At 45.4% G+C, this 27,822-nt stretch overlaps 1 protein-coding gene across 2 annotated transcripts in view; it reads left to right on the forward strand.

Annotated features, from left to right (window-relative positions):
• Positions 1 to 24,042, forward strand: part of SGCZ (sarcoglycan zeta) — a 1,846,920-nt gene extending 1,822,878 nt beyond the window's left edge. For both annotated transcript variants that reach the window (XM_075565961.1, XM_075565968.1), the window contains 2 exons: positions 889 to 1,012; positions 21,969 to 24,042. In XM_075565961.1, coding sequence (XP_075422076.1) covers positions 889 to 1,012; positions 21,969 to 22,163 — 319 coding nt within the window. In that variant the 3' untranslated portion in view covers positions 22,164 to 24,042. The remainder of the gene's footprint in view (positions 1 to 888; positions 1,013 to 21,968) is intronic.
• Positions 24,043 to 27,822: the final 3,780 nt, after the last annotated feature.

Genomic DNA, 27,822 nt, shown 5'->3' on the forward strand with positions numbered 1-27,822 from the left:
TTGCCACTCATGAAAATGTCATTTTTTCAGAGAGATCGACACAGAGAAATAGAGCATCAGCATGTATCTTCCTTTTTGTATAACGCCAACCCTAGTTAACCTATTCAACTTGTGACGAGAACCCAAAATTATTATTCCTCACAAAAAGACAATTATTTTTTATTAAAAATGCCTGCTAAGGTTTTTTTTAGTAGCAATTTGTGGCATATATAATTAATATTCAATAGAGAACTCCAGATTTGTATTGGCCCTAACAGTACTCCTCTACTGGAATTTATTTAACTGATTTTATTGTTGTAACGTGCAATATTGTACCAAATTGAATAGAGAGGTCAAACTGTACTAAAAAATATTATTTAGATAGTGGTATCTCTTGTTCTTCCAAAATTAATGCCATATGTAAATGTAGTATGTAATCGAGCAAGTTCAATAGGCTAGTCATGTTCTACTCGTATACTAATGGCAGATAGGGAGATTGTTTGACTGTCTAGCTCTCCTGAAAAATATACTTTGGGTGAATATTTGTGAAATGTACAGATTGAACAAGACACGATACAAACTCCATGGGAGTGTAAGTACAAAGATGTAAACATCTTTAAAGATTTGGGAAACTGTTTGCAAACAGAACTCTGAGACATTTGGACATCTCTAGTTAGTTGCGCAACTTGTAAGAACGCTGGATTTTCTCCAAACCAACTGTGTGTAAAAAATTCAATCACAGCTCACTTGGAGTGCAAGTTTGATTAACTCGACCCAGAATTAGTTCTTAAAGAATTGCTATAGTTTCATGCATACTTTTTAAACAAATATCTAGGATCACATCACAACATTTTTTTTTCTAAATGCCTTATTTATTTTCTTGCTTTTACAATGTTATTTGGTTTTTAGACTTGAATCTCCAACGAGATCTTTGACAATGGAAGCACCGAAAGGGGTACACATCAGTGCTGTTGCAGGAGAATTTAAGGCCAGCTGTAGAAAAGAACTACAGTTACAGTCCACAGATGGGGAGGTAAGCATGATGGAAATAATGTATTTTTCTATACTAAATATGGTGCAGTTTATTTTGTTCTATTAGTGTTCCAATTTTCAGACTTTCATGAATATATCTTCAGTTTCTGAAGAGGAGATTGTACAGGAGATCCCCCAATTAAAGCTAAACAATCAATGTGGCCTGACCAATTGCAATTTAAGGTCCTACATCCATTTTGTCTTCCTGCCAAATCCTTAAGGCCTGGAAAAACTGCTACAGTTATCCCTGTCTTCAAAAGTGGTGATAAAGACGCTGGGGCATAGTCTAGTAACTGTGAGTTGTGCATTTCCGTGTGGAAAGAGACATTTCTGCTTCGATTTGCAGGTTTTGGTATTCTGTATGCCCTTCTCGCATGTCCAAATGATGAAGAAAAGCATTAAACTAAAGCTCTACTTTTACAGCATACTTTTAGCTCTACTGCTCACACCTGTAGCTAATCCTTACATTAGCATATCTCCCAGGTATCTCGGGTGTGCTCTTTTTAGTGCACAAGGCACATTGAACTGGCAACCAGAAAGTAGAAGTGGTCTGTTATGGAAGGAAGTCACTGGGGGTATGGGGGGGGGGGCTCTACATGTGTTAGCAGTAGTTCTAAAAGTATGCTGTGACTGTAGAGCTTCCCAGTATCTGGTTTACTACAATGCTAGAGCTGCTTCAGAGAATAGCATACATTGTTGGTTATTTTTCTGTTGGGTCTGACACCAGTATCACTTCATTAGACGTAGCCTTAGACTTGTCAGTGTAGGTCTTATAGAAATGTTTTAGGAGGTGTGAGGTGTGACTCATTTACATATAATTTGATGATGATGATGAGTCCCCCTTACCGTTGGTGATCAGAGAGGGTTTAAGGGCTCCAAAGACTGCTAAAGGTGGTTCGTATGCCTCGATGATTGTTCCAGGGTCAGTGATGGTTCCAGATCCGATTCCCAACAAGGTCAGAGAGCCGGAACCAACAAGTCACAACTGAAGTGTTACCGCCAGAGCGGCGGTAAGACAGCTGCAGTGTGTATCAAGTCAAAGTTGATTTTGCTTCCAGCTCTACCTAAAAAGGAGCCGAGAATTGGTAGGGCGCGGCCAAAGTGGTGGAGGGGAGGCGCCCCCTTCACGGCGATGTCCCGCGGCATGGTTGGTGTACCTGTATCCCAAGAGGAGGATACCCAGGTTCCAGCCTATCAGCCGAGCAATGAGAAACCAACTCTTTACTCACCACAAAGACCAGTGGAGACTTCCGGTGAGAAGGCTTTCGACGGCCATGACCTCCACATGGAAGACAACAGCGACACACTTCCTCCAAAACCGGATGTCGACGCACTTCCGGTGTGGGCCTGAATTTGCTTTAGGAGCCTGAGAGATTCACTGCCGATGATGTCACTACTACGGCGACTGCTGGGCGGGTGAGAAAACGCTGATCCCCACCCTGGTAAATACAACTTTACCCTGTATGGGACTGTGGCGCTTTATTCATTCTATGCGGGCACGCATTGACGGACTTAAGGCCAAGGAGAATGCTACTGTGCTTTTGCCTGTGCCTGATGTCCCCAAAAGAATTCGGACACTCGACCCGGTAAAAGAATACCATGAGCGGGGTCAAGTTCAGGACTTTGGGATTACGGGTAAAATTGTTAATATTATAACTCCGAGGTCTGCGAGTGTGGCGCGGAATCACCAAAATGCATTTCTCTATTTCCACTGACCTTGGGAGGGGGAGATTGAGTTCGAAATGGGGTCTGACACTGAAAAGCTAGAGTTCAGTTCTGACGAGGATGAGTACTTAATTGCCTTCTCCAATAAAGCGTTTAAAGATATCATGGAGGAGAATTAGCCCTATGAGGGATTAGAGGGATCATCTACTCTGTCTAGATGGGAAAGAGAAGAGATGCTTCAACATAGTCCCGGGTGGAACACTGATAGTTGCAAGGAAATTTGGGGGTCTAATAGTTCTAGAGAGAATTGAGATCCTGAGGAGTCAGATGAGAATTGGTATAGCACAAATGAAGGGGGTGATAGCTCAGGGAAATTTTTTAAAGAATCGTCCCAGCATTACACTTCAAGACCCATAGCTTCCATGCCTAAAGTATTGCCTGGTTGTGGTTATCCAGTATGTTACCAGGAATATCACTATGCTCTCGCTTTAGATCCAATGGATCATGCCTTGCGCAGACCACCCAAATGGGATATTTTCAGTGACAGTGTCCAGTCCTACAGAGCATTAGTTAGCCACTGGAACCAGAGCACTACTATTGATAAGAAGGTTCGCCAAGTTTGGAGGGACCTTAGTTCTGCAACATAGCCATTTGATTGTTGTATTCAAATATAATCTGTATAATGATATTCATTGAAATGTTTTATCATGCATATTGAACTGTGATAAACCATTGTGTGAGAAATGTTATCTTGTATTTGTTCAGGTATCATTTAACGATGGTACCCGAAAATTTAGGACCCAAGTGGGTCGTTGGGAATCCTCCAGAGGGAGAATGTAGCCAGGTCACCTGATGGCTACTATTCTGCCCTGGGGCTGGCAGTAAACCCTGATTGCCAGTAGTTGGTATGGGGTTTTCCCTCTCCCTTTTGGTAATGCACTTGAGTGACCGCAGGGGTTGGTACATCCTGTTGTAGCTGGGACAACGGGGTACCCGCCTCATGGCTGTACTTAAGGCAGGATCGCCCTAAAGTTAATAGTGTCCTTCCCCCTCTGAGAAAGGCAGGTCACAAGAGAGGGAGCCTGAGTTTGGGGCCTTCTCTTTTGCTCTTCCCTCCGGGGGAGAGTGAGTGTAGACCATACCTCTGCCTCCGCTAGGGAGGTGGGGAAGAGCTAGGATGGCTGTAGGTGCCCTTGGCCTATAGTGACGGTCCAGGGACCATCATTCAGTGAGAACTAAAAGTACTGCATAGGGCAGAAGCCTACCGTGTAACTGTGCTGTACAGAGTGAATAAACCGTTCCTGTTTGCAATATACCTCCTGCCTGGTGTGTGACCTTACTGGGGGGAGAGGTAATAAGTTTTACCGTGGGAGATCACCTTCAGTTCCTGGATCCTACGGCAGATGGAGGCGCTGCACTTCTAAAGAGATATGTGTGGTATGAACCCCAGAAGCCTGATCCTGTGTCCCCACTACCATTGGTAGACGACTCAGCCCTCCTGTTGCCAGCAGGTATATGCACCATACACCGTAGTAATGGACAAATCTCCCACTGGGTGGGGGAAACACGGTTACACTTTAAAATAGGAATGCCTATTTTGCTTTTCAGTGTTAGGCTAATAATAGGAGCACTGGAAGTACTAGCTGTGGTGGTCATGGCAGGCTATCACCATCACCTTTTCACTTCTGGTGCCACCAACACCATTAACAGTTGTTGTACTATAGCACAAACTGCTTTTAGCTATACATAAAAATAGAAAACCTGTTTTTTACAGTTTACAAATTGGTTGTGGGGAATGTCATAAAATATATAGGTCAGTGGGCAATTCAGCATATGCAATGTCATGTTTGACCCACATACAGTATCAAATAGATGTGATCTGCGGGAAGCAAAAATTAGGTTTTGTTTCTGTTTCTTTTTGGACTGTCCATGTACTGTAGCTGCTGTCCTGTGATCCAGAATAACATGGAAAGCAAGTGATCCCAGGACCAGGATTTGTGGGATCCAGACAATCACCCTGTTTGCAGGTTTCGTAATCTACACTTGCAAACATAACCATCTTTAATAAATAGTATCATGGGTTCACAGAATTTTTGCTAAAACTCTTAAGTGAATCTGCGCTATCTCTAGTTCAATGTTCATGATGTGGGGAAAAAAGTGATATTATATGTTGAGTGATATACTGTATGTGAGAGTACATTTACTGCTAATTTTAAAAAGGTGTAATCAATAAGCAAAATCCAAAGCAATTGTCTTCTAATTTTTATAGGCACAATTGTTTTTAGCTATTTTAAATTGGGAAATCTATAGCACCCCGAACCTGCATTTACTACCATTGACTTAAATGGCAATTAACACCGGATTGCATGCAATACCCCACATTGGAGTATGAGAAAACCCAGCATAAGATTGGCATTTTGTAAATTACTTATAAACAGTATACTGTATTGCCTACTCTAAGGCACTGAGTACATTTCGATATTTAGTAGAATACAACTTTTTTACATGGTAAGTGTCTCAGACTAATATATACATATACTACGAATATATAGAAAACAATATCCCAGGCATGTAGTTTTGTTACACATTCATAGATCTGATGGAGTGACTGACTAAGGCAAGCCATGTGATGGATTGTTCTAAAGATTGGAATATACTAAATTGTGACCATAAACTGTAGGCAAAAGCAATTGTCTTTGGAAACAAAGATGAATGTTCTTATTGTAACACTAAAAATAAAATAAAGCATGTGCATCAACAGATATAGACAATTCCAATCCTTACTCAGGGCAATATATCATTACAGTGGTACTGTACATGTGAAATGAATGTGAGATACTGTATAAACAGAAATGAAAGAAACAAAAGCCCAATAGAAATACATGGAACGTCATTTCCGTTAATAAGAGAAAATATTAACCATTTACATTTTAGTAAAAAAATACAGTATAAACCAGTGTACATTTATTAAAAACGGCTGCTATTTTGTTAATTTTTTTAATGTCTTTATGTTTTCCCTCTATATTACAGTATGAGGCTTAGTCACTTTTTTACAACCATGAACTTGAATATGAGAGCATAAGTTCGATGTTACAATTAATGTATAATAGTTATGCTGAACTCAATGGCTTAAATAGGTATTTTACGAGGTACTGTATGTTAAAATCGTAAATAATTTTTTTTTTGGCTGAAATTCCCTATTTACTTAGATTGGTCCCTTTGGCTGATATAGAACACAAAAATCAAGTTCCACCTACAGTATTGTATTATTGAAATGAGCTGTTTTAACACAAAAAAAAAGAGCTGAAATTAAACTGGAATAGAAAATTTGTCTGACTCCTAAAGGTGCTCTGTGTGTACCAGGAAAGCCCTAAATGCCATACTGTGGGTATTTCCTGTACCACCGGATAACACCAAGTAAAATATGCAGTTGAGTATGAAGATAGTTGAATTACCAATGTGTTTCAACTATTAGATCTTACTATTAGGAAAGGGTAGGAGAAATCAAAAATGTTAATCTCATTTTTTTTAAAGGTAATTAATGAATTGTAGTTTAAACTTTTAGTTGATACCATTTTGAAGTATTATGGGAAATGTATTTAGATTTGTTTTATATCTGCTGGAAGTCAAGAATAGGAACATTAATATCTATGAGTGAGATATTTATATCCTCATTAAAAATAAACAAAGACAAACAATAATTGTATGTGGGTGGAATAATTTTGCTTTATCATTGTTACATCATAAATTATTGCCACAACAAACACCGCCTTCTCTAATCAGCCTTGAAAGTCATCCAAGGGAGTGTAATTAAACATAAAAACTATATTTCAAATTGTTAGTAGAAGAAATGTTTTTGCATCCCACCAAAAATTGTTTGAATTGATTGCCTGTCTCTTTTATGTTGAGCTGGTTACCTCCCAGTGAATGATGAATGTAGCTGAAGCTTAATGCCAATTCGTGTTTAATTGTAGGAGCTAAAAAGTGATGGACTCAGTGTGTCTATTCCCATGTCCTCCCTCAGAATCTAACTATCTGCAATTAGGTGGGATGTTTGTAACTTTCATGGAAAACTAGTATTACCTACTGTACCACGTCTTTTTGTTTTTGTTTAAACTGAGATGTATTCCTTTAAGTAACTCAACTATATACTCACAGGAGCAATTATTCAGCTTTGAATTCAATAATTCTACCCTTCTTGATTTATTTTAACACTGAACTGATTATGATTTGAACACCACATCCGCAAACGTTGGTTTTTTTTCCAACTTTCATTTTTATTTGTGGAAATCCGATCTACAGACACGCACCGCCCATGGGCGTACATTATGGTCAAACCACATTTTTATGAGAAAACAGCTGTCGACACTGACAGCACCAAACGAACCCCAATTAGGGATTTAAGACAGGACGTACATGACTTACAGGACTGGGGAGGAGACGTATGGTGGAGGGGGAAGAGGGGGGGGGGCGTTCTTGCGATGTTCTGACGAGGGGTTGAAGCGACCACAAGTAGCTGGAAATTCACTTTGATAGGCCTGTTGCTCATTGTAGTGTGTGGGTGGCCCTAAATAACGTCTCCCTACGTCTATGTCCCGTCTGTCTCATCCAAGGAGAACGCATTTTTCATACTATTAGTGCAAAATTGAGGCGGCGTCCACCCCTGGGATGTTGGTTTGTTCCAGCCACGGGCCCCAGACTTTTAGAAATTTAGCGCCAGAGTCGTTGACCCAACTCGTCAACTGCTCCATCTGGCAGACGTGCCAAATTCGGTTCCTGATTTTGGGGATAATTGGGATCTCATTCTGCTTCCACAGTGCTGCGATCTCGCATCGGGTGGCGGTCGCAAAATGCATGACCAGTTTATGTGTTGTTCTAGACATGCCCTGGGGCCGCCAGCCCACAAGGAACAGCCACGGGTCCAGGGGGATCTCTAAGTCGAGCATCCCTTCCAGCCAGTTTCAAATTTTTTCCCAAATCGGGACCACCCTTGGGCAAGACCACAGCATGTGTTTAAGGTCAGCTAATTCTCCGCACTGTTTAGGGCAGAGCGGCGAATAACCTTTGACAAATTTAGATAATTTGACTGGGGTGTGGTACCACCGCATGAGGACTTTATATGCGTTCTCCTTTAATGTGACACATATTGAACTTTTCGCTGCAGTTTGCAATATGTATTTCCAGTCGTCGTCCTCTAATGTCTCCCCTAGCTCTGTCTCCCACTGTCGCATGTATCGTAGGCGGGGGGAGTCCTTACCAGCCGGACAGACTACCTCCCTGTACATCCGAGATGTCAGTCCCCGTGTGTCCGTTGGTCTGGAGCACAGCTGTTCAAAATTAGTTCGTGCAGGACGAACAGGAAATTTGTTATAAAATGCCCTGACCTGGAGGAATCTAAATAATTCTGAATTTGGGAAATTTGATACCTCTTTAAACCAATCGAACGTCTTGATAGATCCCTTACCCCCCAGGTCCTTTAATCGGTTGTACCCTGCCTGCGTCCACTTTACAAATTTATCACTCGACAGCCCCGGAGCAAAGTCCGGGTTGCCCCATAGGGGGGACATTAATGTGTGGGGGGTGGTTAAGTTAGCTTTAAATTTAGATGTCTCCCAGACCGCTAAGGAGTTCGCCACTGCGCAGAGCGGCGTTCCAATGCCTTTCTTGCATTGTTTTGGTAGCCAGATCAAATCTTGAAGTGCCACTGGGGCACAACATTCCCTTTCTAGCTCTGTCCATCTTCTGTTTGTGGGGTCCGTGTGCCATTGAATGATTTGGCCTAATTGTGCCGCTTTATAATACGCCATCAAGCAAGGTACCGAAAGTCCTCCTTTTACTACTGGTTTTGTCAGTAGACTTTTTGTAATTCGTGGGCGTTTTTTGTTCCAAATAAATTGGATGATGTGAGCTTGAAGGGCTTGGATCTCAGATTTAATTAAAGGTATTGGTAGGGTCTGAAACAGATATAACATTTTGGGCAGTAAATTCATCTTTACACTATGAATTCTGCCGAACCATGATATCCCGTACCCCGCCCATACCCTGAGATCTTCCTTGAGCTTCTTCATCATCTTGGGGAAATTTGCCTTATATAAAGTATTATAATCCCTAGTGATGTATACCCCTAAATATTTGATAGCGGAGGATTGCCACTTAAAATTGAAATTTAATTCTAATAATTTTTCGATTGGTTTAGGTAGATTGATGTTGAGCGCCTCAGACTTGGCCTGGTTAATCTTGAACCCTGAAATCCTGCCAAAGGCACCCAAGATCTCAAAGACATTGGGCAGGGTTGTCAGCGGTTTAGAGATGGTCAGGATCACGTCGTCTGCATATAGCGCAGCTTTGTGATGCTGTCCCCCCAATTGGATCCCTGATATATTAGGGCTTAATCTAATGTGGGCTGCGAGGGGTTCGATACAAAGGGCAAAAAGTAAAGGGGACAGCGGGCAACCCTGGCGAGTTCCACTTCGAATGTTAAATAGCTCGGAAGGGAAGCCCTGATGCCGCACTTTCGCTGTGGGGCCTGCGTATAGGGCCATTATTGCTTCAAGAAGGCGGCCCCCAAACCCAAACACCCCCAGCGTCTCTCGGAGATAGGACCAATCGATACGGTCAAATGCCTTCTCGGCATCCAGACTCAACACCATGGACGGAATGTGTTTTTGTCTTGCCAAATCTATTAGATCAATTATCCGTCTGGTGTTATCTGCCGCCTGTCTACCTGCAATAAAGCCTACTTGATCCGGATGTATCAGGCCTGGAAGGACACTACCCACCCTGTTTGCTATTAGTTTGGAGAAGATTTTTATGTCCGAATTAATCAGGGAGATTGGCCGGTAGCTCTTGAAGTCTGCCGGGTCCTTACCAGGCTTGTGGATCACCGAGATAGACGCCTGGAGCATCTGGGTCGGGAAGGGCTCTCCCTCTAGGATCCCATTAAATAACTTCAGAAGATGAGGGGCTAGGGTCTTACAAAAATTTTTATAGTATAAATTTGAGTATCCGTCAGGGCCTGGGGCCTTGGCTGGTTTGAGGGACTTAATTACCTCTGTGATCTCTTCCAGGGTGAAATCACCCTGCAGGGCCTCCTTCTCAACCCTGCCCAGGGTCGGAAGCTGTGCCTCAGACAGAAACCTCTTGAGGGCAGCCGATGTTTTTTGGTTATGGGTGACCTTATCTCCATCATACAGTGTAGCATAGTATTTCCGGAATGTTTCCACTATTTGTTTCGGATCAGAGGTAAGATCACCCTGCTGGGTTCTAATTGCTGCTATCCGAAAGTTTGGAAGCTTGTTTCGGAGCTTGTTGGCTAGTAAGGTATCTGGCTTGTTGGCTTTTTCATAAAATCTGCGTTTGGACCAAGCTAACTCCTTCTCGGCCTGGGATGATAACACCAAATTAAGGGCCGCCTTGGTATCTAACAATTCTTGCCACGTGTTCTGGTTTTTATCCGCGGAGTGTTGTGCAGTGAGAAGTGTCAATCTCGCCTGCAGCTCATGTATTTTAGAAGCTTTCTCTCGTCTCCGCTTACCAGCGATATTCATAAGGAACCCCCTAAGAGTAGCCTTATGGGCTTCCCAAAGCGTGGCCTGCGACTGTACGCTTCCCTCGTTTTCTCTAAAGAAATCTTTTATCCGGTCCCGTATCGCCCTTTCGGTGGCCGGGGCCTTGAGAAGAAGCTCATTGAGCTTCCAGTTTGCTCCGGGTCTGTCTAGCCCTACAATCGTGCACCTCAGCTCTATAGGCGCATGGTCGGACCACGAGATCTCGTGAATCTCTGTGTGGCCCACCACTGGAACCACTCTGTTTGATACCAGGAAGTAGTCTATTCGGCTATATCTGTCATGGGGATGTGAGTAGAAAGTATATTCTCGGGTCACCGGGTGTTGCTCTCTCCAGATATCCGTCAGCTGACAGTCTTGAAGGCCCTTGCGGAGGGTTAATATGTCCTGTCTGTGGGTAGTGTTAGGTTGGGTGCATCTGTCAAGGTCAGGGTCCAGTGTGCGGTTCAGGTCCACAGCGAGGAAGGTATTTCCCTTTGCCATTTTATGTAGTATGGAGAAAAACTGTTCAAAGAAAACAGGGTTTTGTTCGCACGGGGCATATACTGACGCTAGTGTTACCTGTTGATTTTGTATCTTGCCCGTTAAGATTAAGAATCTACCCTGTGGGTCAGAGTATTGCTTATCTATGGTCAGGGCAAGCCTGTTGTGCGTGATAATTGCTACGCCCCTCTTTTTGACATTTGCCGATGCCAGGTGGAATGTTTTATAGCTCTTATCTAGAAATTTCGGGTGGTTTACGCGGGAAAAATGAGTTTCCTGTAGGAAAATAATGTCGGCCTTCCGCCGGGTATATTCCCTAAAGGCAATTCTCCGCTTAACGGGACTGTTGAACCCCTTCACATTATGTGAAACCATAATAATCTCATTACTCATCTGAACAGTATATCGTGAACCATCTACGTAACCGCCGTTGTTGGACCGGTAGGTATCCTGTCTCCTGATATCTTTTTCGCCGATCAGTCTCCCGCTTCTCTCTCTCCGTGCACCAAGCCTTTGTTTCTGGGATTGACATCCAGGGAGGGCTGACACAAAAGGGGGGTGGGGGGGGGAACATATAGACAAATAACAAAGAAAAAACAGATATCAGAACATGGGTCACGTGGCATTGGCACCCGTGCCGCAGGCCCGTGATCCTCGCCCCTGGGTAACCGACGGGGGGGGGTTCCCGCACTCCCTCTTGGCGTCCCTCCCCCTCCCCCGTCGCCCAACCCAACCAGGGGACTTTGTCGGAATCCACTAGCCTAAACCCAGCCAGTCCCGACTCGGAGCACATGCGGAGATCAGGGCAGGCCTCTACCCCCCCGCCCCTCCCCATTTGTTTCCCGTTATCTCTAAATGAACGAATAACTACGCTTATAACTGTAACGGGTATTCCCCCCCCCCCAATCGCAGATCTGATGTGGGTGCAAGGAACATACGGTGTTACCATAGGTGTGGTGCATTACCTGTTGGCTCGCAGGAGGGCTGAGCTTCCGCCACGGGGAACCTGGGGCAATTATACTAGGGTTAACCACTTACTCAATTCAGAGCCTCCACCTGCGATGGCTCCCACCAGAGGGGGAGTGGTTCCTCGCAGGACAATACAATAATCACATACACGGGAATATATATATTAACGAGTGACTTTACTAACAAGCAATATAACATATCACGCAATACCTTTATATAACCTGTGTCCCTCTCTAGAGGAGACACATACGGCGTCGCGCAGGACGCTTCCCCAACACGAGGTAATCCCACCCAGTGTCCCGAGAATCCCACCCAATGTCCCGCACTCTTGGAGAGAACGTGGGTGACTGCGCAGTCACAGTTACACTAAGGGGCCCGTTGGTGCACTTATGACTGTATGGTACCTGCCGAGCACTCCGGTACTCGAATCAGCAACTAGCTTCGCAAAGGGTCAGACGTGTGATGAATCCGTCTGATCCTCCAACCGAACTCCTTTGTACGGAGACCGCCAGGGCGGTCTCCCTCTGGAATAGTCTCTGCGGACCCCAACGTGGGTCCGAACCGCTTTACAGGAACCGCAGCGTCCGCTGAGTCCCTAACTAACACTAAATGACACGCTCTATGCTATAGGCCGTCCCTATAGCACAGCAACCTTAAGTGGCTTTGGGGAAAACTCCTAGGGGCCTACAGGGCTTAATGACCTGTCCCACTCCCCTAACTCTTCCCAGCCCTGACTGTACTTATTAATACCTAACGAGTCCCAGCGCCTACAGCAGCAAGCTGTAGCTCACTGGATGCTGGCAGCCAACGTGCTGCGCAACAAGGTGCCTGCCTGTCAGACCTCACAGCACTAACAGCCGTGACTCTGACAAGGCAGCACTCTAACACTAAGGGCAGCGTCCCTATCTTGGGCCTCCCTAAGCATTTACCCACTAAACTAGTGGGGAGTTGGGGCCTACCTGGGGTGTAGGTACCTATATGGGGCAGGAGCTGCACTTGCTCCCCGCACCCTTCCTTCCCTCACAGCTCCCTGACTCCAACTCTCTGTAACCTTTCTTTTCCAGCTCCCACTAATGTAAGTGGCAGGGTCCCTAACCTGAGGGCTGTCCCTGGCAACACTCACCTTACTGGGGAGCTGAGCTATCTCGGGCCCTGGGGGTGCTGGCCTAGTACAGGAAGTCCCTGACTCCTGTACCCTACCTCCTTCCCTGGGCTGCTCCGGTCTCTGACTGCCTAACGTGCTGCAACTGACAAAAACCCTGTCTGCACACAACATTGTTGCAACTCTGCAGCATGAGAATCTGCCAGCTCTATTGGCTTCATTGCTGAATGTGACCAGGGTGAAAGTGCATTCCCTAGAGGCTGCTGGGAATTGTAGTTCTTGGTACAGCTCTTTTCTATGGGGACCGCGTGCGCGACCTTTACTGCGCATGGGTGAAGCTCGCCATCCCTTTCCCCCACTGCCACAGGGGTAAGACAGGGGCAAAGGAAGATCAGGGGAACCGGGGGTGACCCCCTTACACTCTCCCCCTGGTGGAACTCCAACGTCCTCGCTTGGATAGCAGATGTAATCATGCACAAACATTACATAATAAAAATGCAGTACAAAGAATATACAACACATCACAATACTACCCGAGGCTAGCTGAGACCATTTGTGGGGTGCCCCTAACTGATCATGTGGGGGTACCTCACTTTTGCGTCCGTGAGCCTCCCCCAGAAAAATTTCCTGAAGAGCACACCGGAGGGCAACAGTCACTGGTTCCTCGCTACTTCCTCCCCCTGGTGGAAGGAATAGCACAGTGTCCTTTAACCAGGCCTTTACCCGGCCATCCGCGGCATGGATGCGGTAGGCCAGGAGGCCGGGACCTTTCCCGCGGTCCACTACCTGGCGAATGAGGCGCTCCTTTTTGGGCTTAAAGTAGGCCAGTCTCCCTGAATCTTTCTCTACACAGTCCTTGTCCCTACGAACTTGCGAGGCTTCCACTGGGAAGCGAGAAATGGATAACGTCTCTTTTCTCAAAGTCTCTGTTTCACCCGGCAGGGAGTAAAGGGTTGATACCTTACCACTGTGGTGATTCCCGGTGGCCAACAGGTCCTCGGGGACGCTGTCAGTTCCCACCTCAGCTGTCTTGGGACCTGTCCACAACACTTCTGGGACAGTCCACTCACTGGCTTGAAACTCGGGAGCGTTGGATCCCAGTCCTGGGACCATTTGAGTCGGAGCGCACGGGCTCACACTCGGTTCACGTGTGCTGACACCTGGGTGTCCAGCTACATTCTTCTGCTCCGCATGAACGGTAGTTGGAGCATTTTTCACGGTCACCTCCACCAGAGCCTGTGGGGAGCAAGGGGGTTCCTTACCACTCTGCTGGCTTGCGATGGGTTTCTCTTCATCTGGAACGAAAGGCGGTAGGTACTGGTCGACTCGTACTGCGGGACAGCTATCTTCTAGGGGGGACACCTCCGCCAGGACGCGATGTCGAGTGGAGCCATTCGCCCTGGTGTCCAGACTTAAGAAGCTATCGTGCTCCGCGGTCACCTGGAGGCTCACACCCAACACCCCTGGGGCAGTCAACTCACCCTTGTCTTCATTAGCAGGTACTGATCCCACGCCTGGGACCGATGGTACCTCTGTAGGCCGGACTGGCCGTTGTAGGGCACACGGGCCCACAGCATCTGGATGTACTGCAACTGAGGTAGGTGATTCTTTGTCTCCAACTTCACTGGGGTGTTCCGCCGGCTGGCGCATCACCACGAGTGGCTGGTCGCTGGAATCACTGAAAGAAGATGGGAGTACAGACACCTTACCCTGTGATTCCTCTGTCTCCTCTGTATTACTGCTGGGGTGGTTCGCTGGTAGGCGCATCGCCACCGATGGTTCGTCCTTTTCCGTAGCTGGCTGGGCCTCAGTTCTTCCTGCTTGGTTGCAACGGGGGACTAGGGCAGCCTTGTCTGTCAGCTCCTCCACCTCCGTGGTTGAGGTAGAGCAATTAAGAACATCTTCATCTCTGGGTTCTGCCATCTGAGATTCCTGCTTGGGATCGGGGACTGTAGACTGCAGCAGCACATGCTTTAGAAACTGTGCCCCGCAGCCGGCACACTTGGGACCCCAGGTCTGTTTGCCACCTGGGAAGTCACACTGATTACAAACACATCTTATACACCCCTCGTCCTCCACCAAAGCCACCCGATATTCTATTGGTAGCCTAAAATGGTTAAAGTCCATACCACCAGATAGATTCAAGTCCTTTTGTAGGCACGGGCACACAAGAAAGGATATTTTCCCTCCTTTTGACCGCCATGCTCCATATAACTGAGGGTGTGTTTCTCTGCATTCTGTACTGTCTTTAATGAGAACAGCAGTTGCTGCTGGCTGTTCACTGTGCTTGCTCCCCCTGGTGGAATGTAAGGGAGGGGCCCGCTCTATCACTGATTGGTTCTGGCTCTGCACTGAGTCACTCACATTGCGGGGGCGGAGCTCTGGTTTTCCCGCCAGTCCCAGACGGATTTCTGCAACACAATTTAGTGCAGGCTTGCAGTCAGCAGCACATGTGCTCTCCTGCTTTGGCGGGAGACGCCATTTTAGGTGTGACTCCCTTGATGAGGGAGCCTCCATTTTGATCACAGTTCTGGTAATCTCACTAAGGCTCTCTGAGTATGCAAGAGGGTAGCCTTCTGGTGGGGCCCCTGGGAAATGTAAGGTCGGAGGGACATTTTCCCGGCATATTTCCTGATCCGTTACTAGCCATAGTCTACTACACTGGTCAGTGGGGTGGTACCGGTGCTCTATCCTCTTCCACCTTTGGTCTATGTCCAGGAGTCTCCCTAGGGCCTCACAAATTTCCCTCAACTTCACGGCACTACTGGGAACATCCCCTACTACTAGCACATGTCGCGGGGATACTTCTGTCCTCTTGGTTCGTTCGTGGGCCTCATGGCTTGCAGGCCCAAACATGGTGAAAAAATCTAAATTGGCCAATTTGGAAAAAATGAAAACAGGGCACCCCAGGTCTATCTCAGCAGCGCCTCCAAATGTAACGGGTATTCCCCCCCCCCAATCGCAGATCTGATGTGGGTGCAAGGAACATACGGTGTTACCATAGGTGTGGTGCATTACCTGTTGGCTCGCAGGAGGGCTGAGCTTCCGCCACGGGGAACCTGGGGCAATTATACTAGGGGTAACCACTTACTCAATTCAGCGCCTCCACCTGCGATGGCTCCCACCAGAGGGGGAGTGGTTCCTCGCAGGACAATACAATAATCACATACACGGGAATATATATATTAACGAGTGACTTTACTAACAAGCAATATAACATATCACGCAATACCTTTATATAACCTGTGTCCCTCTCTAGAGGAGACACCTACGGCGTCGCGCAGGACGCTTCCCCAACACCAGGTAATCCCACCCAGTGTCCCGAGAATCCCACCCAATGTCCCGCACTCTTGGAGAGAACGTGGGTGACTGCGCAGTCACAGTTACACTAAGGGGCCCGTTGGTGCACTTATGACTGTATGGTACCTGCCGAGCACTCCGGTACTCGAATCAGCAACTAGCTTCGCAAAGGGTCAGACGTGTGATGAATACGTCTGATCCTCCAACCGAACTCCTTTGTACGGAGACCGCCAGGGCGGTCTCCCTCTGGAATAGTCTCTGCGGACCCCAACGTGGGTCCGAACCGCTTTACAGGAACCGCAGCGTCCGCTGAGTCCCTAACTAACACTAAATGACACGCTCTATGCTATAGGCCGTCCCTATAGCACAGCAACCTTAAGTGGCTTTGGGGAAAACTCCTAGGGGCCTACAGGGCTTAATGACCTGTCCCACTCCCCTAACTCTTCCCAGCCCTGACTGTACTTATTAATACCTAACGAGTCCCAGCGCCTACAGCAGCAAGCTGTAGCTCACTGGATGCTGGCAGCCAACGTGCTGCGCAACAAGGTGCCTGCCTGTCAGACCTCACAGCACTAACAGCCGTGACTCTGACAAGGCAGCACTCTAACACTAAGGGCAGCGTCCCTATCTTGGGCCTCCCTAAGCATTTACCCACTAAACTAGTGGGGAGTTGGGGCCTACCTGGGGTGTAGGTACCTATATGGGGCAGGAGCTGCACTTGCTCCCCGCACCCTTCCTTCCCTCACAGCTCCCTGACTCCAACTCTCTGTAACCTTTCTTTTCCAGCTCCCACTAATGTAAGTGGCAGGGTCCCTAACCTGAGGGCTGTCCCTGGCAACACTCACCTTACTGGGGAGCTGAGCTATCTCCGGCCCTGGGGGTGCTGGCCTAGTACAGGAAGTCCCTGACTCCTGTACCCTACCTCCTTCCCTGGGCTGCTCCGGTCTCTGACTGCCTAACGTGCTGCAACTGACAAAAACCCTGTCTGCACACAACATTGTTGCAACTCTGCAGCATGAGAATCTGCCAGCTCTATTGGCTTCATTGCTGAATGTGACCAGGGTGAAAGTGCATTCCCTAGAGGCTGCTGGGAATTGTAGTTCTTGGTACAGCTCTTTTCTATGGGGACCGCGTGCGCGACCTTTACTGCGCATGGGTGAAGCTCGCCATCCCTTTCCCCCACTGCCACAGGGGTAAGACAGGGGCAAAGGAAGATCAGGGGAACCGGGGGTGACCCCCTTACATAACTTTCACTAATAACCCCGTGTTGCATCTCACCCCCAACCTCTTGTGCTGCCCACTATGTGACCTTCCACATTCTCTCTCACATTCTCTCTCTACCTATGAGGACTTCCTGTCTCCACTTGGCTAATTTCTCCTCCGCTAATTCCCTCCCCTTTTTTTTTTATATCTTTTTTATGCCAGTCTGCTCCAGCATATGTCGTGCCTCCCACCTCCTAAGTACTCTGCTCCTCTGCAGCTGACTTCCTTGAGCTCCCCATTGTCTTCTAGCTCGCCCTCTCACCTCTTTTTTCCTTCTTACCTCTCCCTAGGTACTCTGCCGCTATTAGGCTTCCTTTCCCCTCACCTCTTTTCTCGCCTCACCTCCTTCTCTTTCACGTGCCCTATAACCTGCCACCTCCCTGCACACTTGCCTATCCCCATCTTGTTCTCACTTACTTTTCTTTCTTGCTCCCGTCACTTGCTACTCCGACTCCTCCCCTTCTGCGTTCACTTCCCCCTGCTTTTCCTTTCACATATGTTCTTAGCTCTAACCTCTGCCTCTCACTTACAGTACTCTCTCTCTATCCGCTCGTGCTTGCCACTTCCCCACACTTTCTACCACTCAATACCATCTACTCTACCTACTCCGCGTCCGGTCTCTCTTATCTCTCTAACTCCCCTTACTAAGCTGCTACCGGGGCTCCTATTGTCCCTTGTTGTCTTCCCTCATCCCCTCCCTCTGTCTAATTGTTGCAATGCCGCTCTTCCCCGCGGCTTGGTTCGGCTGTCCGCTCGGCCTCTGCTCTCCGGTTGCGCTTGTCCCTCCGTTTCTCCTCTTGCGCCTTATGCTGCCTCCCTCCGGTGTAGAATGGCCGTCGCCGCCGGAACCGCGTCGACTTCCGTGCATCACGTCCTTCCTTGTTCCCCCTTGTTCCGCCCCACTCAAGATGGCCGCCTTTGTGGACGCCCCTTCCTGTGACGTCTTGCTCCCTCCGCCATCTTGGATTAGGCAGTCGCCCGAGGAAGACGCAGCTGAAGCCGCTCCTCCTACCTGGTCCTTTTTCCCGCCTGGTGAGCTCTTCCCGCGCTCTCCGCTTCCGTGTTCTGCGTTGCAAGCTGGGGAGCCGCCATTGCAACCTCGGTCGCCATGACTGGACCACGAGGTAAGCAGAAATTTTTGTTCAGTCTCCTTTTCCTTCCGTAGGGCTCAGCGCCGTGTGGGAGATTACGGGGGCTATTTCCCCCCCCCCCCCCCCGGTCCTCTGTCGTGGGGAGTCCCGCCATATGGAACGTGTGTCAGCATATTCGCTGGGGCTGGTGCAACTTTAATCCAGAACCATTTAAAACTTGTAAAACTTGGGGGTTTATTTTAACAGCGATAAACTAGTAACTTAGACGACCCCTCCTCCGGCTGGGCTCTCGACTGTGTTCCACACGGGGCTTACCACCGGGGCTTCAGGCTCCTCGTTGCCAGCGCCAGGTGCCGTGCCGAGTCCCAGTTTCTGTAGGAACTTGTTCCCCTCCTCTGGTGCCTTGAGGTGTATGGGTCGCCCGTTACGGATCACCATGAGGCCGAAGGGGAACGTCCACCGGTACCGGACCGCTTTCTCCCTTAGCACCCTGGTAACAGGCCACAGGTCCCTCCGTCTGGCCAGTGTGATGGGTGACAAATCCTGATACACCGCAATCTTAGCTCCCTCAAACGCCATGAAAGGGGTATTTCGTGATTTTTGTAGAATCTCCTCCCGTGTGCGGTAATGATGTAGACGCACTATAACGTCTCTAGGGAGTTCATTGGGCTGGGGGCGAGCGCGCAATGCCCGATGGCAGCGGTCCATCACGAGCCTCTCTTTTGGGGACTCCGGGCAGATATGCTCCATCCAGCGCCCTACAAATTCCTCACAGTCCCCAATGTCCTCAGGGATACCGCGAAGGCGCACATTATTGCGGCGGTCCCTGTTTTCGGCGTCCTCTTGCCGGTTCCGTATTTCATTCATCTGGGACTGGAAATCCGCCGTGATTTTAGCGCCCTTCTGAATTGCTTTTGCGTTCGCGTCGACCCGCACCTCTAACTCCTGTGTCCGGGCCCCCAGACCTCCTACTTCCTTGGCCAGGGCTCTTATCTCTGCTTGCAGAACGTCTTTTAAATCTTGAAAGAGCCGCTCAATATCCGGCAGCAGCCCCTGGTTGTCTGGGTTCTCTTCTCCTTCTGACTCAGAGCCTGGTCTTGATGCGGGGGCCATTGCTGAGGCCGCTCTGCGGGCTCTGCTCTCGCCGAAATATGCTGGTAAGCCCCGCTTTCCTGGGGTTTTCGCCAGTTTCTTTGACATCCTGGGGTTATTGTGCAGCGTTTGTGCTTTTTTGGTGTAAATCGGTGTAGTTATTCGTCTTTTTTGCTTACTTATGTTGGAGAGGGGCACAGAGCTACAGGATTATGCCTCCATGCTCTCCAATCTCCCAGCATGCACCTCAAAACTTTGGTTTTTAAACCCCCAAATGTGACAATTTTTTTTAAATTATTCCTAAATTCTAGTGTATAATCAATATACTTTCATAACATATTACAACTTATGCTAAAATTCAGAGAAAGCTATGATACATTGGCCCGGATACATCAAAATGTATTTGTAGTTTTTCTGGTCTTTATTGGATGGATCTTCTGGTATCCATGTGGAGGAGGAGGATGAAAGCCTTCATCCCTGCAAGGGTTTCCTTTGATTGGCAATGTGCTCATCTACAGTAGGCCCCGTTTAAGGAATATGTAGGCACAGTGCCAATCAATGGATTGAATTGCTTTGTATTTATAATGTTATTTAATGTAATTGTAGTTATTTATTTATTGTAATGTCTTTTTTTTTTTCATGTTTAATTCTTATGCTTTTAAATGGGCAAAAGTCCTAGTAGGCACATTACTGCAGGAAGCAAGGGGGGGAGGGGAGGAGGGGCTAGCTTTTGTTGTGTGTAGAGAGGGTGGGTGATAGGGGTAGTTTCCCAAGGCAGGGTGGTTAAGCCTACCGGGAAAGGCACAAAAATTAAGGAAAGAAAGAGCACACAGGAGACTTGATTTGAGTTTTGAAAAACTTCAATAAGGTGTTCACAGCATCAGAGCTTTAGTACAGATAATGTTTCAGGACTAATGTGTCCCTTCCTCAGACCCAACCCCAGGAAGGGACACATTAGTCCTGAAACGTTATCTGTACTAAAGCTCTGATGCTGTGAACACCTTATTGAAGTTTTTCAAAACTCAAATCAAGTCTCCAGTGTGTTCCTCCTTTTCTTCATTTTTGTGCCATTATCAGGTCCAGCCTTGAGACGCCGGGACCATTGGGAGGTAAGCACCAGAAGCAGAATTATACTTGCATGCCATTTATTTCTATGATTGCTCTTATACTACCGGGAAAGGGGTGGGAAAGGGAACGTGGGATGGGTTAGCCCCTTAGTTGCCATAGCGATTAGCCATTAAGATAATGAAGGGGGCTTATTAATGGGGCTCTTTTTGTTAATATCTTTTTTTAATTTGAGGTAAACATTTATTACCATTGTGGAAATATGAACATCCCATGAGGATCCTAGTTATCCACAGTGATAATCAATGGTGTTATGTGTCAAATTTAATTTTAAAGTTATTCTGTTTTTCTTAAAATACCCAAAACTACTATTAGCCATATTTGGCTAATAGGGATATTGAGAATTAGTCTAGAGGGGGTAGCTGGATCAGTTAACTCCTTAATTGTTATAGCAGTGAGCTGCTAAGATAATGATGGGAATTATTCATATATTTTTATATTATTGTTTTTTTTTTTTTTTATTATTACTGGATACATGTTACAGAGTATTTTCTTATGATTCGTGTCCAAAATTACTCAGCCACATTTGGCTAATTGCGAATTTGGGCATTAGTCTAGCGGGTGCAGGGGAAGCGAGGCTTGGTGATTTGGGTAGTTGCCCCGGGGAAGGTGCTAAGACTTCTCAGGGGGTCGCTGGATGGGTTAACCCCTTCATTGCCTTAGTGGTTAGTCAATTAATGCATGACAATGGTTCACAAGTACATAGGTGAGCAACGGGGGTAGGCAGTGTGGTTGTATCCATATTTTAATCCCTTTGGTGCACGTGTTATGCCTCGGAAACCACATGCATCAAATGGGTTAATGTTATTTCTTTCATAAGCTCGTGTATTAGATATTACAGAATCCAAGGATTGAAATATGATCACAATGCGGTATTAACACATTTATTAATGGCCAAGTTAATTCTCCAATCAAGATCTAGCTCGAATATCCCACCCAGTAAGTTATTACTTCAATATTGATGTATCCCTACTGAATATTGCAGTAGTAACGCGCGTAATTTCGTTTTTATTGGGTTCGATATTAGTTACACTTTGCCAAAGTTTGATGTATCTGGGCCATTGTCTTCGTATTTCTTGCTATATGCAATTGCTGAATGCAGTATCGTACTGTAGTAAAGCTGAATAAAAAAAAAACATTAGGGTTGAAATATGGTGGCCAATTTGTATTTGAACTTGTTTTCTTAATATCATTGCTGTGATTAATATTATTATGACTATAATTGTTGTTATAACAATTATGTCTATCAAGATTTTTGTTTGCCCTCATCTTAATTTATCTCTCTTTTTATTTCTTTTGCAGATATTTTTAAATGCAGACAATATCCGATTAGGAAATTTACCACAAGGTTCTTTTTCATCCTCATCGCCCAGTTCGGTAGGCCCTCGACAGACTGTCTATGAGCTGTGCGTCTGCCCAAATGGAAAACTGTATCTTTCTCCAGCTGGAGCTAGCTCTACATGTCAATCCAGTAGCAATATTTGCCTATGGAGCTGAAAGAACTCTTGTGTTTTCTCACACCAAAAAAGCCTTTGCTACTGTCCCTCTGCTTCACAGTTCTGCTCGGTTTCCCTTGTGATATGTCAAAAGCTTCTAATGGCCTGCAGAGCCTATTCCAGTGTAAGCAGAAATATGATACTGCCTTCTCTTGTGGCTTTTGCTACAACTCAGCGTAGAGATGGACGTGAAATATTCAGACATTAAATGCAGTGTTCATCAGGAAACCTGGATAACAATGTCATATTTTCGTCAGAGAGAATTACACAGGTGCCTTTGCTACATGAAGTGAAGCACATAGATCTCGATATTACAGGATCCTGGAAATAAACTGCACACCTACCGTACATGAACAAATTTGCTGAATATTCACTGGGGAAAACAATAATACAACCTTGTGTGATAAATGACTTTACTGTTTGAAAGCACAATTTTCCATTCAATATTTTTGAATGTATACTTTTATTCCACAAATGAAATAAAAATCAATGTAATATGTGATATTTGTTTTACTAAATAATTACATTCAGATTCATGTCTTAAAAAGAAAAATGGCTCAATCATCCATAAGTTTCCCTAGCTCTCCTTAAATTAAGGGGTCTATGTATCAAGCTCCAATAGCAATTATTTTGCCATTAAATTGATGGTGAGAGAGTTATTTGGAGAACACAGAATCTTTGCACAGTGTTTGCACCTTTTTTGCCTGTTTCAGTGAGCAACTTGTTGTTACATGGAGCAATACAAGCAGCTGGAGAGAAGCTCCTTGACGCACATACTGTATCACAAAGGTATGTTTCAAGTCCTGCATCTCTTGTTGCAATTTTATCTCTTTTGTTTCTGCTTCAATAAAGTTCACAAGATCTGTACTTTCTTACAAAGTTTGATGTGAACGCTAATAGATGGAACGACACATATTTGATGCTCTGAAAACCACACACTTCAGGAGTTTGATACACAGACCCCATGTACAGTATCATGTTTCCACTTATTATTTTTTCATTTTTAATTACAGTATATTGGGTTTACAAGTATTACCTTCCACTTTAAAATAGCTGGTAAAAACAGCAGCTTCTCCTCTTTCCAAATACGGTCCAAAACTCTTTGCTTTTTCCTTTAGCATATGTGTATTGCATTTCCTGTACTTGTGCACATAAAGCAAAGGTGCTATAGAGATGAAGATTCTAATGATGCACTGAAACTATATTCTATTTTTTAAATAATCCCATACAATCCCATTTTTCTAGACTCTTATGTATAGTAGGCATAATAATATACGATTATAACAATGTACATGTAGTGAAATAATGAAAACACATACAATTTGAAAAAGGAAAACAAAATTGTTATAATCCTTATTATGCATTGTAGCAAATCTAGATTTGGAAACTATATGCACTAACAATTTTTAAACAATTACAAGAAAATAGCGTACCACACATTAGTAATATCTATTCCATCACTGATTTCTGATTATTGTATTTATTCAGTTTCAATAAATAAAAATAGTACACAAAAAACACGTTTTTAAATTTTAATCTTTTCCTGCTTTCTTTTTTCATGCATATGTTGGTGAATGCATTTAATGCAACTAAAAGCCAGCAATGGCTTTATGTTGGAAGACATATTTCCCTACATTTTTAATAATTTTATATTATTGGTCCATGTTACCTGAAACATTGCTTTTTGTATGAAAGCTAGACCATTTTAGGATACTAACATGCAGTATATTAACACAAATTTGGATAGGAAATTCATCAAGCAGGGAATATTTCTTACTGACTTTGCCTGTACAAATCTGTTAATTCATTTATTTATCCCTTGTTCTGTCCTTTCTATGTATGCATTGTAAAGTGCAAACTCCCACTATCTAAAATAAAATGTTCATAACACCATTTGTTTGTTCACGCAGTCTTAGATGTCTTGTATCTTAGATAATAATTGACATAACTGTTATGAAATATTGGTCATGCCACACATTAGTGTTTATATAATACACAATTGTTTAATCTTATTGTTACGCTTCTATATAAATGTTCACAGTTTCTTTCCTTTTCAGGTACCTGAGGTCAGTACAGTATTTTTAACCTGCTGTTTAACATCTGTATTCATCTGCATCAGTTGCCAAGATAAAATCATTGCTAAAATTGTATTTTGCTACAAAGCAATGGGTTTATAATTGTTTTAGAACAATACCCACATATAACTGATAAGACAGACCATTGTTTTGAGTTTGCTTTCATCAGATAGTATATGAAATATATACTGTAGTATATTATAATTTAATGTGGTGCTATGGATAAGATGCCAAAGGGATTTTTAGGAGTCAAGGAAAGATTGCAAATTACTAATGCTCATAATGTCTCAAAGGACTAGTCCCTTCAACTTTAACTTTAATACATTTTTCAACCAGACAAGTTTCTTGCATTCATGCCTATTACATAGTTTGGATTGTTAATTAATTAATTCTGTGTTGCAGAGAAATATGTCCAGTGGTCTTTTGCAGAAAAAAAAAATCAAATTTAAACTAAGTTTAATTATAAAGCTGGAATTCATATATTTTATTACATTTGGACATCTGTACAATTTGAATCATTCAGCTATTTCTTTATCCATTCCAGGTATAGTAGAGCATGAACATTCTTGATATTAAAAAAAAACTGTATTGGATCTTACATCACAAAATATATATAAGGGATTTTCCCTTTTCCAATTTGGACTGGTGCTTCACTTGGGTTTCAAATAGCATTAAATGGGGGTGTAAGCACGGCACTGAGGAAAGCAGTCACATAGCAGGAGAACTCATAGCAAAAAATACACTTAAAACTCAACCAAACTGGTCAGAACATCAGTGGAGGGAGATAAGTATCAGGATGGCACATAATCGGATAAAAAGAAAGGAAACCGAGTGCACAAGACGTCTCACAGTTCTTCAGAAAAGACTTGTGGGCTGCCAATGAATCTGAAAATTGGGGCGAGGCCCAGCAGTAAAAAATGAAGTCTTAGGCAGCGTCCATGCTGCTTGCTTGCACGAAAGAGACCTGCGCGATGAATCGGGGTAATGTGTTCATGTATTGTGCGCGCGCACAAGTACGTGCACATGAGTGTTGGCCTGAGAGCCGCTTGCCCGAGACAAAATATTTTGTATTATCATGACGTCCGGGTCACGTGAGTTTGCCCAGCTCCATGACATCACTGCCACGCTCCCCCTCCCGCCCCCCCCCCCCCCGGGCGCAAGAGCTCAGTCCAGGAATCGCCTCTGCTGCAATCAAGCACAACAACACGGCACTCCATCTCACCCTCACGAGTAGGCAGCATGGACGCAACCTGAAGTGACAGAGGGACCAACCAGGCAGGCCAGTACTCCCAAAGAGACTACTGAGTTAGCTATCTTGTTGGGTGAGCAGATGAACCACATGCAAGGCCTCCTGGATGATGTGGCACAGTTCCAGACAGCAGTAGACCAGGAGCTGCAATCACTCTGCAGCAGAATAGACACCCTGGAAGAAAAGGTAAAAGATTCCAAAAACAGCAACAGGTGGAACAATTTGAGGTTAATAACATTCCTGAGTTGATTCTTCTGAACCAGCTGGAGGAGTACCTCTACTGCTTTTTCAAGGCCCTGGCTCCGTCACTACCAGTGTACTGTCTCTTCATAGACACAGCCCACAGAGCCCTGCTGTCAAGACACGGAGACCCGAATAGACCCAGGGATGTAGTCACACTTCTCCAATTTTATAATAGCAAGGAGTAATTCTATGAGTGTCTAGATAGATTGGTCTGGTTACCATAGAGGACAAGTGCCTGCCGATCTTTTCGGGTCTTTTACCGGGAACTCTGCACGAAAATGGGGATGTCTGTGAGCCATAACTCAAGCCCTCATAGAACACCAAGTAAGGTACCGTTGGGGGCTTTCATGCAGAATTTTAGTCCTCCATGAAGGCTCAACCCGCTTGATGATTGTACCTGAGCAGGGTCTAAGGCCTCAGACATAGTACAGGCGTGCGAGCACCTGACGTCACGAGCGCCTGTGCTTGCCAAAATCCGTGGCTTGCAATTTTGTGTGATGGGGGCGAGGCGAGGGCATGCTGGGGTGTACCCATGAGGTCACGTGAGTGATTCGCCCAAATTGGCTGAACCATGCACATGACCAGGCTGTTGCACACCCTCGCCACGCATCGGTCACCTCACCGCTCAGTTGCACGTGTGCGTACTCTGCACATGAGCACTGGCTTCCATTGCTTTATATTTGGAGCAAGCGATGTTGCTCACGCCGAAGCAGCCACTATTGACGCAGCCTAAAGCTGCTGCAAGGCCTGAATATACTATATATAGGAACTGCATTAGGCAGTGAGGCATTTAAAGTGAGGTTTTTAAGTGATAAATTCAGTTAGACTACAGTTTGACTAGAGGTGACTGGGGACTGGATCTACTGCACACTCTTTTACTCAAGACAACAAACGGTAAGCTATTCAGATCACACTATGATCCCATGCTTGTTAGCCTGCATAGTTTAACCCCCCACCCCTTTACAACTTCTTTCACTGCAGCCTCTCCCAAAACTGACTGCACAAAACACTGAAACCCTGAATTGACCCTAGCATTGCAATGCAGCAAAACACTTGACAAGGTACAGGCCCACCCCTGCTGTTTAGTCTGCACACACTCACTCTGCTCACAACAGCTCCTTGCATCACTGCCTACCTCTGGCATCATGAACCTGCTATGTATTTAATTTTTTTTTCTTTCACCTGGCCTCATGGAGATGTTACTCCCTCTATCCACTACATTCTCCTCCATCCTGGCCCACACCCAACATCACCATACACCCTGGACTACTCAAAAGCCTTGTACTATCTACTGAATGTTGGTGGAGAACTCTAAAAACCAGCACACCAACCACTGCTCACTCTAATGGCAAACACCACAAATCTACAACTTGCAAACAACTACCCAAATTTCTACTCATACTATTACTCTCTCTAGCAGGTGATATTGAAACTAACCCAGGTCCTCCCATTTCAGCTCTGTCCCATGCCCCTGAGAATTCCACCTTTAAATTCCAAAAAGGGCTATCTGTCGCCCATATAAACATCCGTAGCCTGCTGCCCAAACTGGATGAACTAAGGGCATGGTGCCTTATGCATAAACCCAAAGCCATCGTTCTTACAGAAACATGGCTATCCTCTAAAACCCCTGATGCAAATATCGCCATTCAGGGATACTCCATTTTTAGGAGAGATAGGTCAAAGAGAGGAGGAGGGGTGTTATTTTATATTGCAGACACCTTACAATTTACACTGTTACATTGCCCACCAAGTCCACCCTCTTTTGAAACTCTAGTTGGCAAAATCTGCCTCCCTTTTTCTAAGCCCATCTTGCTTGCTGGCATCTACCGCCCCCTAAAGCCCCTCTACAATCCTTGACTGATATCACCCAATTTCTTGCCTCCATTTCCTCTCTGAATGAGAAGAGTGAGCTGCTAGTTCTTGGGGATTTCAACTTCAATTGGCTTGACCCTAAAAACCACAAAATCCAGATACAACTCAAGTCACTTAACCTATCGCAACTCATTTCCCAACCCACACGAATAAACCTGAAGTCGCATAACCATTCCTTGCTAGACTGGATTCTTTCCTCAAACCCCAGCAGAATCCAATCC

This window comes from Ascaphus truei, chromosome 1, assembly GCF_040206685.1.
Source record: "Ascaphus truei isolate aAscTru1 chromosome 1, aAscTru1.hap1, whole genome shotgun sequence".
NCBI classification, from domain to species: domain Eukaryota; kingdom Metazoa; phylum Chordata; class Amphibia; order Anura; family Ascaphidae; genus Ascaphus; species Ascaphus truei.